This window comes from Dysidea avara, chromosome 4 (assembly GCF_963678975.1).
Source record: "Dysidea avara chromosome 4, odDysAvar1.4, whole genome shotgun sequence".
NCBI classification, from domain to species: Eukaryota; Metazoa; Porifera; class Demospongiae; order Dictyoceratida; family Dysideidae; genus Dysidea; species Dysidea avara.
Window position 1 is genome coordinate 45,462,466 of NC_089275.1, and position 14,624 is coordinate 45,477,089.

Genomic DNA, 14,624 nt, shown 5'->3' on the forward strand with positions numbered 1-14,624 from the left:
ATTTGGCCTTTAGCCTTGTGATTGTGGTCAGTGAGTGTGGCAGTGAGACTAAAATTCGAGTTTTGGCAATTTTAAAAAATTCTATATCCAGATAATCCAGCCACCTGTAAGTGTTTTGTTATATTTAATGCTGTTTTATATATTACATGGTCTAGTACTGTTTCTGTAAAGGTGATTTTCATTGCATAAAATGTCTCTAGGATGATTTGTAAAGGCAGAATTTTGGGTGGCAGGTAAAATTTTCAGGACAATCCCTACTTAAGCAGTACTACTGTACCGTTTGATATATATGGATATTGATTAAGTATCCGGATAGTAATTATAAGCCATCAGGACAATGCTAATCATTGTAGATTTGGGCTTTTCTGCAGCTAGTCAAAAATATCACAATATAACCAGCCTCATGTTTTCCTTCACAACAACTTGGCAGTTACAGTTGGGTATAGTAAGTCCAAAAATGTCTGCAGAATGATCCCAAAACCCTTCCAATAAATACCATTGGAATTTTAAAGATTGTTTATTTAACTGAATTTTCTGCTAACTGACTAACAAATTAACTGATGCCTCAAGCATAACTCAACTATAGTTAAGGACACAGGCTTGATATCTTCACTGTTTGATTTCGCTTCAGCCCAAGTCATGCAGTCACAATAGCTACAATGCATGGATGGTTTGTGTATTGTAGCTAACATTTTTCCTGAGCATACCAGCAAGGCTGACTGCTCAATATAAATAATAAATCATGGATTTGCTCCTTTATTCTTTCTTCACTAATACAGTACTGTGATTTCCACAATGGTACTGCTAGCACAGTTCTTTGTGTGTGTAATGCTGTATAGCGAGTGTAACACACAATTCAGTAATTGATAGTTGAGATATGCATTCACTCGAACAATTACATGTACGTAGTTCTTATAAAAGGTCTGGTGTTATTCTTCCTTTGTTGCAGTATGCGCTGCAGCACTGGTTCACCAATATATTATGTTATTACAAAAATAGTGAACAACGGAAAAAATAAATTGAAGTAGATATCATAGCAATAAAAAGCAATGAAACGAGGTTAGTCATCTATACCTACTGCAGCTACACTAGTGGCTTGATGTACAGTAAAATTATCACTATCTGAAGTTTCCCTTAATCTTATATACAGATTTACAAATACCCATAGTCAGATTCCCTCAAAGTTTTCCCAAAATGCTTTCAAGATTTCCCAAAATTGTTATCAATAATATTATGCTCTTCAGTGTTCCCGTTATGCTTACATTGTGCTCCTGCAGGGCTGTAGGTTAACCACATTTCTTACAGGAACATTTTAATCAGTGAATGCTCTATTAGAGTGTTTTGCTACAAAGTGACTGTTCAATTAGAGAGCATGGATCTAAGGAGCTATGCACAATGCATTTGAGTGCTCTATTGCAGTTTGCTGTTTCCACTGACTGCTCTATTAGGGAGTATTGATCTATTTTCAAGCTCCATAGTTTGAAATATTCACCTAATATGCTAGCATTATGCTGGTATAGCACTCCAGCTTTATTATGTGACACATAGTCATTATAGTTATTCGCACACAGGTAGTTTCTGATAACACAGACCATACTGATGTCAGTGATATACCAGAACCTCTGGACTTCACTAACATGTTATCCAAACAACTTGACAAAATCATAACTTCCCTGGGTCCTGAAGATCTAGAGGCTACCTTGTCAACACTGAGAAAGATCTTTGACAACATTATTCAACACGCAAATGATAACAAGTATCGTCAAATCAAACTGGCTAACAAGACATTTATCAGTAAAGTGTGGAGGTATCCTGCTTGTGAAGAGTTGATGAAGTTGAGTGGGTGGGTAGTGGAGGTTGATCATGTGAGACTAAGAGATGACTCTCATGTCCATATTGTATCCCAGTTACTGGAGTCATTTTATGGACATAAAGATGTCAATAAAAAGCAAGCATACTCTTCAAGCAGTGTAACAACATATTCAGTTGATACGTATGAGGCACTCATTTCAACTTTACTTAATGGTAACATGTCAGAAATTAGACATCTACTAAAACCTTGTAATATAACTGCTGCTGGGAGGATATATTGTGAAAATGGGTCCTCACAAAATCTTCTGTATGCAGCTGTTCTTAATCAAAAGATAGATGTTGTGGAATTGTTAGCGAAAGAGTACTCTGTAGACCCTTATGTGGTTGATGATAATAATTCAACATTATTGGTCTATCAAGTTTTTTACATAGCACCACAATCATTTATTGTTAATTTTCTAAAAATATGTGGAGTTAAAACATTCTTTAAATCCACTAAGAGTGGCATTACTCTTCTTCACTATGCTGTCTTTACTTGGTGTTTTCATGTTGTTTGCTTTTTAGTAGAAGAATATGAAGTAGATGTGAACATGTGTGATAACGGTTCACTCACTCCACTACACATGGCTTACATGACTGGACACGCTCATATTACACAATATTTGATACAACATGGTGCAGATATGATGGCTTTGAATGATAATGGTTATACACCATATGATTATATTGATGGAATACCAGAACACATTACTTTATCACAAGCAATACAAAATTGTAGAATAATACACCAAGTCCCTGGTAGTGCTGAGTACATGTACTATATCAAATTACGTAACATTGAGATTAATGTAAAAGGAGCAGTTGCTCTTACAATGGAGAAGTTTCCATCACTGACAGAGGATGGACCCACTCAACTTCATCATGATATTGATCATACTTCATTTACAAAAGAGTTGACTCAGTACATCACTAAAAGATCATCAAGTGATCAACCGTGGGAAGCACTGAAATCAGACCAAACAAGCCATCTTCAATTTATGTTCTAAGATTTTTAGTTCCCAAATCAATTTTTTCTAGTATATGCAACAGCACCAGTATAACTATATCTGTAGTTGCTTTATTTGGTTTTGTTATGAAGTTATTGAGTGGTAATTCGTTTACAAAATGGAGTATGATATTATATGTATGTGTTATACTCCTAGCTATCAGTACTGTACATGTTGTGGTATACAAATCACATTAAGTAGACAGAAGTATATGCATACATTTCATATAGGTGTCACTTTGTGTGAATTATATTAGTTATTAGGGGTCTGCAATACATTTCGATATGGCAATATATCGATACAGCAAATAAGTATCACGATACGATACTGTACTTAGAAGGTATCGATTTATCGAAGTTTCCAGTAGAAACAGTCAGTGATTGCTCTATTACTGTAACAGTGATCTAGATACTCAAATAGAAAACCTCTATGCGTTAAAATGCAACGTCACGAGAAGCCATACAAATGTGCATGTATTAGTGCTGCTGTTAACGCCTGTTATGGCTAAAATATTCTTACCCGGGTCTTCTAAATGGTTGCACTTCAAGTATAAAGGACTGTACCACTAAGAAATAAACAATCTCCTGATACTAGCCATCTTTATGATCTTGACAACTCATCAAAATCCTGAGTAATCCGGACAAGCCTTTGTGGGAGCATGCATTATAATGTTTGTGGTAGCAAATTGTCTGGGTGGTGTAATAGAGGCAGGTATCCAGGTAGAGATGTACTTTCATACTAAACACACTAGCTTTTGTCATACTGTAGTTTATCATCACTCACTGAATAAACTAAGAAATTTGTATACACAGTGAATGTAGAATCAGTGTTGGCTCTTTAAGGTACAGATAATAAGATATTGTTACAACTATTTTAGCTAATGTGCCAGTCATAAATAGTCATGACCATTTCATTATAGTGTCGTGATACAGTATCGTATCAAACAGTTTATTGATGGTGATACGTGATACACAAAATTCACTGTATCGCAGAACACTATTAGTTATAACACAGTTACGAGGGATATGACAAAAATACACACACGGGAGTGAGTGTGTATGTTTTTGTCATATTCTGAGAAATCGCGTTATAACTGTTATTTTCTACACCCCAGTAGATACAATGATTATATAGATAGCAATTTATAGTGAAACAGCACCTGTTGAAGACCGAAATCAGTAGAAATCCTTGCCGTTTTAGACTCTTTAGCAGTACCATCCCCATGTACCCAAGGAGACAAGAATTCATCGATAATCCTTCTCCTTGTTCAGATGAATACTTGGCTGATTGTTGATTTAGGCACTTGTTATTGGAGACTTGTTTACTGTTTAGATAAGGATTTTGCAGAATGTATATCATGGTAAACGTAGCCACAAAGCATGGTATATCGCTTATATACCACAGTTTGCCATAGTATATCAGTTATATACCACAGCGTGATGCTTTTGATATCAACCTCAGGTGTGGTATATTTAGGCTTATATGCAGCTGCAGGTGTAATTTGTGGTATAATAGGAAGACAAAGCATCACAGTAGTGGCATATACGAATCATAAGAAATTATCAAAATTAATTACAATTGTTATGACACTCATGGTTTCAATTCCAGAATTAAGTCGTGAAGTTTTGGAGAAATTACATGATCATGCACATATTGTCAGTACATTTTTAGCAAATATTTGATGTAACAGGTAGTTACAGTGTATGTTGTGGCATAATACTTTATTAAAGAAAATTTTTTTAAAGGTGATCTGCATGATTTTTCTGACGATTCAAAAGGCATATCAGTAAATTTAAAAGTATGATTCAAATCTTGTGAAGCTAGCCAAAGTAAAGATCACAAATTGCACAGCAGTCTGAAATATTATATATTATACATAGTGTAAATCACCTACAGATATAGTTTATTAACTTAATGCCCATGCTTACAGTGTTCCTTAAGAAATCATTGTGAGTGTAGCAACATACCTGACAATGTATAGCTACTTTTTAATAAGCAAATAGTAGGTGTGTAGATATGACCAATATTATATAATATTGTATACGTAGGTGCAGCACCAGATTTGTTGTACCTCAAGAGGATCATAGACAGCTGCACGTCAGCTGTACTACAGATAAACAATTTCAATTACACAATTCCAACAATCAGAACATGTTCATGCAGAACTTGAACATTTATTTTATCATTACACAAAATTAAGTTATGCCTATATACGTACCAAGACAAGTAAGGTCCATTAAGAAATTGTATATGTGAAGGACTATACAGTTCAAAGAAATAATATCATGGCATATTGTTGACAGATAGGACAATTGCAGAATAATTTGAAGGCTCAACAAGGCAGTTATGAAAGTTTTGGAAGATACAATTTCACATGTCACAAAAATATTTGAAGGCACAGGCACAATAACTGTATAAGTTTTGGGTAGTTGTGTAACCAAGCACCACCTTCAGTGATACTGTTTAATTTTACTTTGAGTCAAGCCTTAAAAGTTGTCATCCTAAAAGCACACCTGCATGTAAATAACCATGCAGAATCTTATCTTAATTGGCATTAAAATTTAGTGAATGCATATTAATATCTGTACATGGTCCCAATGACTTGTGCAGTCTACAAAAGGCAAGTGCACATAACCACCCACACAAATGGGATCAGCATGATTTCTTTAAACTAACTAATATAGCTACTAACCATTTGTGTTATATCCCACCAGAGAGCTCTGCATGGAAAGGCCAAAGTATGCTGGGGTAGATGGAACATCCTTGCTGGTCACCCCAGTACTGGCTGTCAAGTGCTAGCTATATATAGCTAAAATAGACAAATAGCCCACACTGTTATATACTTTAGGACATCAACATTTAACCAGCCATCAAAATAAAACGTACATGTTATTGGACAAAATGAACTGTGGACCAATGCTGGCAACTTACATAGAATAATCACCACTTGTACATTATATATAGCAGCTGTGCCACAGTAGTCACATGCCATGCATAGTGACGGAAGCATTTTAGTAAGTATCTGCCAAAAGCAACCCTCATACTTACACATAGCTGTTCATGCAATTGAATGTATTAATAGGCTTTTATTGTACAAAGATTTATATTGCACAAATTAAAGATTTTGTAATAATTATTTGAACTACATACTTGTAAAATGACAATGCAAAAAGGCAAAAAGATAGCTAATGTAACCTCTCTATTTCAAGTCTCTTGCATAGCACAGACTTGATACATATATAGAGACACGGGCAGTAGGAAATCTGTACAACATCGAAACACATACGTAATATTAGTAGTACACGATCACTTCTTTGTTCTTTTGAATTTTTAGGCTAACATTACAACTTTGATGTGACTGATGGGTATATCATTCCAGCATGTGGTGACAAAACTTCTGTAGCACATCAAGTGCAAGCCCGGCCATAAAGTACATAAATAAAACCAAAACTACATCTAGTTCATGGCCAGCCAGTCCAGTGATTAGGAAGACAGAAGATTGCAAACAAGAGTTGGCATCACCTTATCATGATTGTGAGAAAAAAATTCATGTTGCAGCAGTCCCCAAAAGTCTCGGTCTTGAGCTCCCACTCAAGTAATGTACTGACAAATTTGTTTCCTGGACTATAACTAACACATATGATTGAAACAATCATTGAGAAGCACACATGCAGAACTACGCATACAATGTTAAGAAGATTGCATGCAGAACTTTGTCAATGGCTTGTATAATGCTCAATTAACACATTGGCACCTGTGAATATGTTTTTCATTGTTGATGAAACAATTTACTGATGATGGTATGCACTAAAGCATCAGTGATTAAGTAAGATCATCAGACTATCTGTATAAATTAAGCATAAAACATTGTGGCATGTGGAGTCCATGGACAACACACAACCAGCATTACATATGGACTAGGGCTGGGCGGTTTCTCGGTATTATAGTAATACCGCGGTATTGCAATGAAACGATATCTGTATCGCGTAGATTTCGGTGAAACGATAATGTCACGATATCGATATTATTACGATTTTTAGTGTTTGTGACAGCTTATTAAGCCCTTAAGGTTGTTATAATGCACCTCAAATAATCACGTGATACTACTGCAAACAAGGACCTAGTACTAGCTAGTCAATTTTTTTTACAAAGATCGAGATACTCTAATAGAACAGTCAGCTACTCTAATATAGCAGTCATCTTTAATAACCGCGATAAATAGTAATATCGTGATATATTTCTGCACGATATGTCGTGAAGCGAAACTCCAATACCGCCCAGCCCTAATATGGACTAGGACTATATAGTCAGAGCATAACAAGGGAAAATTGCATGCAAATTACAATATAAGTAGCTGGATTTAAGTGTCTATTCCTTAAAATTTAGTAAAGAAATCTTGAGTGATATACAAATTCAAACACTTGCCCCATTGGCTGTAGAAATTATTAATGACCATTTAGGTCATTTCATTTTTGGTTGAAAAAATTAATCTGAACATGAATCCTGATGTGCCGCTGTGGTTTAAGAAGTACTTGTCAGATGTGCTAACCACTGAAATGACAATTCTGGGAACTATTCTAAGTGGTGATCTATGAAAGGAGGGAATCCTTAAAGGGTAGTGCCTTTGAACGTCCACTTTTATTGCTCAAAAATTATGTTTATGATTTGGCCTTCGCAAGTTATCAGTAGCCATAACTTTATTGCAATAATTTATATTGATATAATGTAAGCCTTTTAAAAGCTAATGTTGCTAATGAGATGAACCATCAGTTGAAATTGCATGATCAGCAAGAAGAGGTGGTTCCAAGTTTCAAATCATCATTTTGTCTTATTATCCTCTGCAGCTGGCTATACTCTGATATCCATATCCAAACAGGGTGAGTTTGTTAGCATTTTCAAAGGAGTTTCATTCTAAGATGGTACATTTTATCGCTCGCCTAATTCTGACGTATCTGCATTGAATTCTTTAAACTATTCATTACTTTCTACTCAATCAAAGTACCCAATTGTGTTATGTGGAGATTTTAATCTACCGCATATCAACTGGTCAACGATCTCTCCATCAGTTCCATCTCCTTGTACTTCTTTATTTTGTTCCTTGATTTGTGATAACTATCTAACTCAATTAGTTAACTTTACAACCAGGCAAGATAATATTCTGGATCTCATTTTTGTGAACAATCCTAACCTTGTATCATGTGTTCAGCCTGTTGACAATCTACCTGGTACTGATCATGATGCGATACAGTTTTCTCTGGCTGTAGCCCTGCCAAAACAGGCGACCTGTTCACGCTTGTTATACAATTATAAGAAGGCTGATTTTCAACACTTTTGTGAAGTTTTGAGTCATGTACCATGGTCTTGTATCCCATCTGATAACATTGATGAGGCATGGTCAATGTGGAAAGATCTTTTCTTTTGTGCTGCTGATTCTGCTATTCCTAAGGTGCAGTGGAAGAAGTCTAAAGTGAAACATTGGTTCTCCCATGAAACCATTCATTTGATTAAGTTAAAACGTCGCTTGTATAAGCGTATGGTCAAATCCCCTACCTCTGATGTTATCAAATCCAAATATAAACAAATTAGTAACTTGGTTAGATCTAGAACACGACAGGATACCGAGACTCATGTTTCCAATTTATCTAAGCAATACTTTGACTCCCCTAAACCATTTTGGAGATGGCTACACTCCTTTAAAGGAAACCGTTCTCCTATCTCACCTTTGCTCCATAATGATGAGAATTTAACTGAAGATTCCAACAAAGCAGAGGCGTTTAATGCCTATTTTAGTTCAGTGTTTACTGTTGACGATGGTTCTGATATCCCAGGGTTGAGAGAATCATTGTCTATTCACCCACCCATCATTGATTCTATTCAATTTACTGCTAAGGATGTTTTTGAAGAGTTAATTTCTTTACAGTGTGATAAGTCCTGTGGCCCAGATTTGCTTCCTGCACGCTTACTGAAGTTAGGTGCAGAATTTCTTGCACCTTCTTTGGCACAACCATTCCAACTATCACTATCATCTGGGAAACTGCCATTAGACTGGGTTAGTGCCAATGTTGTTCCAGTTCATAAGAAAGGCGACAAACATGCTACAAGTAATTACCGTCCTATAAGCCTAACTTCCATTGTTATTAAAGTTATGGAGAGAATTATCGATCGCAAACTTGTTGCTGCTCTTGAACAACACAACCTTCTTAATGACTGTCAATTTGGTTTTCGCCACAAATGCTCTACTGTTTCTTTACTTTTGCAATTGGAGGCAGTTAATGATTGGGCAACTTCTCTGGAACAGCGTAGTAGTACTCACTGCATTTTCTTAGACCTAGCAAAGGCTTTTGATTCTGTTTCCCATCCTCGTTTACTGTTGAAGTTGGAATCTCTTGGAATCTCTGGTGATATTTTGATTTAATTAAAGGCATTTTTAACAAGTCGACGCCAGCATGTTGTAGTTAATGGGAGGTTTTCCTCATGGCTTCCGGTTACCTCAGGGGTGCCCCAGGGTTCAGTCTTAGGCCCTCTTCTTTTTTTACTTTTCATTAATGACATTTCCTCTGTTATATCTCACAGCAAAGTCAAACTATTTGCTGATGATGTCACGATCTACAAGGAAATCTCATCACCTGATGATGTTAAATTGTTGCAGTTTGATCTCTCAAGTATAGCTCAGTGGGCGAAAAAGTGGCTCTTGCGTCTCAATCCAATTAAATGTGATAGCATAGTGATTTCCAACAAGCGTTCCCCAATTTTACCTTCATACCATCTAGATTCTTCTGTTATTCTACACCATCCTGTAATTCGATACCTAGGCATTATAGTTGACACAAAGCTGAACTGGAATGTACACTGTAAATATGTTTCAGCTAAAGCTACTAAAGCACTCAATTTTCTTTGCCACTGCCTGTTCAATGCTCCTTCATCCATTAAATCTACTGCTTACAAATGCATTGTCCGCCCCGTTATGGAATATGCCAGTCCAGTTTGGCATCCTCATACTGCTAAAAACATCAATGCTCTGGAATCTGTTCAGCGTAGAGCTACCCGTTGGGCTTCCAATAGTAGGTGGATTCCTTCATCTCACTGTTGGAGTAAGTCTTCTGACGAATGCATCCAAGCATTAAAGTGGCCTACCATTCAACAGCGTCACAACTACTTTACTATTTGTTGCATTCATGATAGTCTCTACCACAGGAATTCCTTACCATTTAGTGAACATTTTCAGTTGTCCCAAGCTCCCACAAGGTGTCACCCTCTATCTCTCCGGCCTGTGACATCGTCTATCAATTCGTTTCGTTCCTCTTTCTTTGCGAACAGCCCATTTCTGTGGAATACCATACCCCATACCATCCTGCGAATTAACAGCCACCCTTGTTCCGTTTAGCCCTCCGTCGTTTTCTTTTTTGAATCTTCTGTATATTTAATGTTCTTGTTTTGCTAGTATTTATTTTTGTTCTTGTAGTAGTTTTGTTTTACAGGTGTATTTGCTTATGTCATTGTTTTTGTAATTTCTGGTGTGTATGTGCTTTTTGTGGGAAGTACGCCTACAGGCTTGTCCTTTTGTACAACCCGGTCTTTTGACAAAATTGATAATAACATAACATAACATAAGATCCTGTCTAGCTAGTACTATTGTATTTGAGTGCACATATGTTGTACTGTACAGAATTGCTGTACAGGCTGTATAAATAATTTATACAGCCTTTAATAGTTCAACAAGTAGGAGGATCAGCTGAAAACCCCACATGGCCCATCAACAATTGTACACTATATAAACATCAAAATCAAGGGCACTCTAGTCACCAAATATACAGCACTGTGTCAGGAAAATATTCACTAACTGGCAGTATTATAAACTGCTGAAATCAGCCACACATTCAATTTCAGAGGATCTATAATGTTCAAAAATTTCCTGGGTGGCATGAATTTAGTTGGACAATAGCAAACAATTAGTTTAGTCAAGAGCTCAGCTTACCTAAGTATTAAGATCAAGATAGAGTACTTACCTCTAATACAGCAATCGAATATAATTGTGATGAGCCCATACTGAAATCACTCTCAGTCTCAGATTGTCTAATTTTCAAAAATTTCTTCTTTTGTCATCCCAGTTTTTAAGTCATCACTTTGCAATATTTAGTACGCATTTGTCTCAACATCTTATAAGCCGAAATCAAAGATTATAATATTATATTCCCTATGTCCAAAATCAGTCTGTCAACCACAACTAGCAGTCTCACTTCTAGCTCTTGGGTGGAGGTTGGTAGATAATATGACAACTGAAAATTATTGCTCTTCTATAACAGTAGAGTATACTTTAATTAACTGTTCTATTAAAATGTTTGTATGACTGTTCTATTAGAGTAAATAAATCAATCTGGTATGTTTACATACACTGTTGGGATAGTTTGAGATAGCTCTCACTTTTTACCTGTGACATCAACAACAGAAAATCTGGTTCATGAGTTTTGAATTATACATATTTTTAAACTGCTTCAACTTGCCAAGCAGCTAACAAAGTAAACCATTTCTGGAAAAATATTGATTTATTTATTTATTTATTTATTTATTAGGCTTTAACAGCATGGGTAAAATACACTAAAACATAGTTCAATTGCAACAAGAAAGAAAAATCAGTCCACACTGAGGGTCCACTAGCAACCAGTGCTAGTGGCTATTAAGTAAGTAAGTAAATCTTGTTAAGTAGAATACAGTAAGTAAATTAGTTAGATTATGTAAAGACTTATCAACTAGCCATGAATACTACAGTTTATCACAATTTGGAGGTTTAGGGTGCTTATTACATTTATTACAATACAAGGTCACAGAAATGAAAAAAGTGGTGTACATGTATTGGTAGGGTCAAAAGTTGGCTCAAAATGATTCCATAGGAAATTTATTACACTGTGAAAAAAGAGGAATATAAGATGGTATATCTAATGGCTTAAACTATACAAATAATCTCAGTATAGCCTTGCATTATACTAACTATCTTATACTTTAGTATAAACCCCATCTTATATTATGGGAAACAGATTATATTTTAGTTTAATACACATTCTTTGTATGGCTTTGTTTACTTAACTAAATGTGATAACTTTTTAGGTTCACCATCAGGTCTCATTATTGTCTCATTTTTAGCTTCACCATCTCATTATAAGCATCTCATGTGACTTAAGATTTTTTTACTGTACCAAACAAAGTCATGATGATTTTACAATAAGTAGCTACACTTCTGTTAATCACTATAGCTAGCTAACTAGCTTCAGTTTGTTGTGATAATTTCATACACACACATTTTCATATAGCAAAGCATATAATACCACTAAAATTAATCATTCAATCTAAGAGCCATACAAATCTAGATTTTCTTGCACAGTTAGCACACCTGCAAAAGTTCGTAGTAATGCTTGTTTAAAATTGAAGGGGTCAGTGGTGTGCGCATGCGTATTAGGTGCAATTAAGTCGCCATCTTTGTCGCTATTGTTGTATCAGAGGTTGTAAATGTGAGTGATACGACGGTGTATCTAGCGGAGAGAGTGTGCGCGATCGGCGCTATCGTCCAATGAGCCACGATGATAGTTATGGACCACAACTGTACATCCCTGCTGGCTGTAGTGGTGAAGTGGCGCGCCCAGGCCAAGTGGACAATTCCTTCGATGGCAGCAATCAAAAACAGCTCTAGATGAGTAAGTATTAGACTAAAATGATAGCTTGTACGATAGGTTTAGCCGTATTAAATTGTTTATTGTGTATTTATGACAATGGCCTGCAAACGATTCAACTTTGGTGTTGCTGTGTACGTATTACATGTTGTATATCCTGTTATCTCAGCTTATGGCGGATGACGAGTGGACACAGTTCATCAGCCATCAATGGTAAGAGTATACATGGTCTGCTCTTACGATTTTGTATATTATCTCTTCAGAGGTACAGTTTCTTGTCGAACCTCTTAGTTCTACAGGCTGTCAGTGTACAACATCTGCAGTGTTAGTTTCCTTCAATGGCAGCTGCTTCCTTTAAAGAATCTGGTAGTGACCATATGCGGACAGTTTTGTTCTTTTTTCACGGAGTTGATCAACGTCATCTTCTAATTACTTACAGCTGTAAGTGCATTAAGCCTGATTGTGTTTTTATTCATTCTCTTTTCAATAGGGTAGAATTACAGACTTGGTCTCAGTTCTAGGAGATTCTTCTTATTGCTAACATCTGTAAGTAAGTACACTGAGAGTGTCCAGTATACAATTTATATTTACCTTCATTTAGGTTTGTGGAAACTGGTCTCATTTCTTCTGGGAACCGGTCTCATTTCTTCATGTTTTTCACTACTTTTTATCAACAGCTGACGGCTGCTACCTTGTCTGGTACTGTAAATGAGTTGAGTGTTTTCAAGAACCTGTTCCGTCTTGTTTATCCTTATTTCACTGACCATGCTCGTATTGCTAACAAAAGTAAGTTCACTGAAAGTATGCAAATTATATTATATTTAGTCTTGTTTCAGTTGTACTTAGTGATTACAAGATTCTTGGACTTGGTTATCAGTGTATCAGATGCTTCTTGTGAGCTTACGTAACACATTAGCCCAACAAAGTCACATACTAAGTGCATGGCTGTTTTATGTCTGGTTAGACTCACTGATAACACCTGTAAGTGCACCAAATAATCCAGAATATGAATTATGTTTGCCTCCATTTAGGGTTGTGAGACCTGGTCTTATTAGACTTGTCTTAGATGTACATGGATTGTCGGTCTCAGTTTTAAAAGATTGTTACAAACTGTAAGTACAGTGATTGTTCAGTATACGCGTTATATTTACCATCTTTAATAGAGTTGTGGGACCTAGCCGCCGTTCTACATAGTAATACTAGGTTTCCAGACAAGGTCTCTGTTTTATGAGATTCTTATTGTTGCAAACTGTAAGTCCAACGATTATCCAGAATACACATTATATTTACCATCTTTGTATTAGAGCTGTGGGAGACGACTGTCACAGAGTTCTACATAGTGATGATAATACAGGTAATTTGTAATGGAACTTGTGAATTGTATTTACTGTCTTACCTGCTGCAGTTGGATAAAGACTGATAAATGACGAAATTGATTTGATACTGCCATGGTCAAGGAGACATTGATTTACTAGCTGTACTTATTGTGGTTTTAACATATTTACAGAATTAAAATTACAAATATAATTATAGAAATTATTTAATTAAGGTAGCCACAGATTATAGGAATGTAAAAAAGTACAGTAGTATAGTAGCCAATATATGGTTGAAATAGGCTTAGTATAGTCTGATAATACACCGCACTATACTAGTGATTTAATCTCTAATATATGACTGTCTTAAATGTATTCAATAAGCTTGTTATAGTAAAGTCCTAATCTAATAATATATGCTGTACTATTTCATTCCAATACTAAAATAATAAGACTGTTATAGACCTTATTATTCTGAGCTTTTTTCACAGTGTTAGACGAAATTTAATACTAAGATCACAATCAACTACAGGTAGTGCATTCCATAATCTAGCAATTCTATTAAAATAAAAGTTGTTGCTGAGAGCATTTGAGCTTCTTGTGTACTGTAGCTTGTGGTTATTAGCTAGACGAGTATTGCCAGATATAAAAGGAATAAAGTCTTAATGTTTTTAATATTGAAAGGAAATTTGACAGACTCGATAAGGAACATTATAGTGGTTGTCCAAGTCATCATTAAGGGCATGCATATAGCTATATTTTCACAGCATACACAGGTCCATAAGTAGCTA

At 35.7% G+C, this 14,624-nt stretch overlaps 1 protein-coding gene and 1 long non-coding RNA gene across 5 annotated transcripts in view; both read left to right on the forward strand.

Moving 5' to 3' along the window:
• LOC136252397 (uncharacterized) overlaps window positions 1-3,118 on the forward strand; it is a 54,745-nt gene extending 51,627 nt beyond the window's left edge. For both annotated transcript variants that reach the window (XM_066044822.1, XM_066044821.1), the window contains one exon: window positions 1,572-3,118. In XM_066044822.1, the coding sequence (XP_065900894.1) occupies window positions 1,572-2,858 (1,287 nt within the window). In that variant the 3' untranslated portion in view covers window positions 2,859-3,118. The remainder of the gene's footprint in view (window positions 1-1,571) is intronic.
• An 8,759-nt stretch (window positions 3,119-11,877) lies between these two features.
• LOC136254218 (uncharacterized) lies at window positions 11,878-14,045 on the forward strand. 3 transcript variants are annotated; one of them, XR_010700374.1, is made up of 10 exons: window positions 11,878-12,544; window positions 12,690-12,733; window positions 12,784-12,961; window positions 13,011-13,070; window positions 13,122-13,306; window positions 13,357-13,501; window positions 13,552-13,632; window positions 13,684-13,771; window positions 13,825-13,874; window positions 13,926-14,045. It is a non-coding gene; the product is annotated as an uncharacterized lncRNA (long non-coding RNA). The 3 variants fall into 3 exon arrangements; XR_010700375.1 differs by having other exon boundaries at window positions 13,011-13,066; window positions 13,198-13,306; XR_010700373.1 differs by having other exon boundaries at window positions 11,880-12,544; window positions 13,011-13,066.
• The last annotated feature ends 579 nt before the right edge of the window (window positions 14,046-14,624 follow it).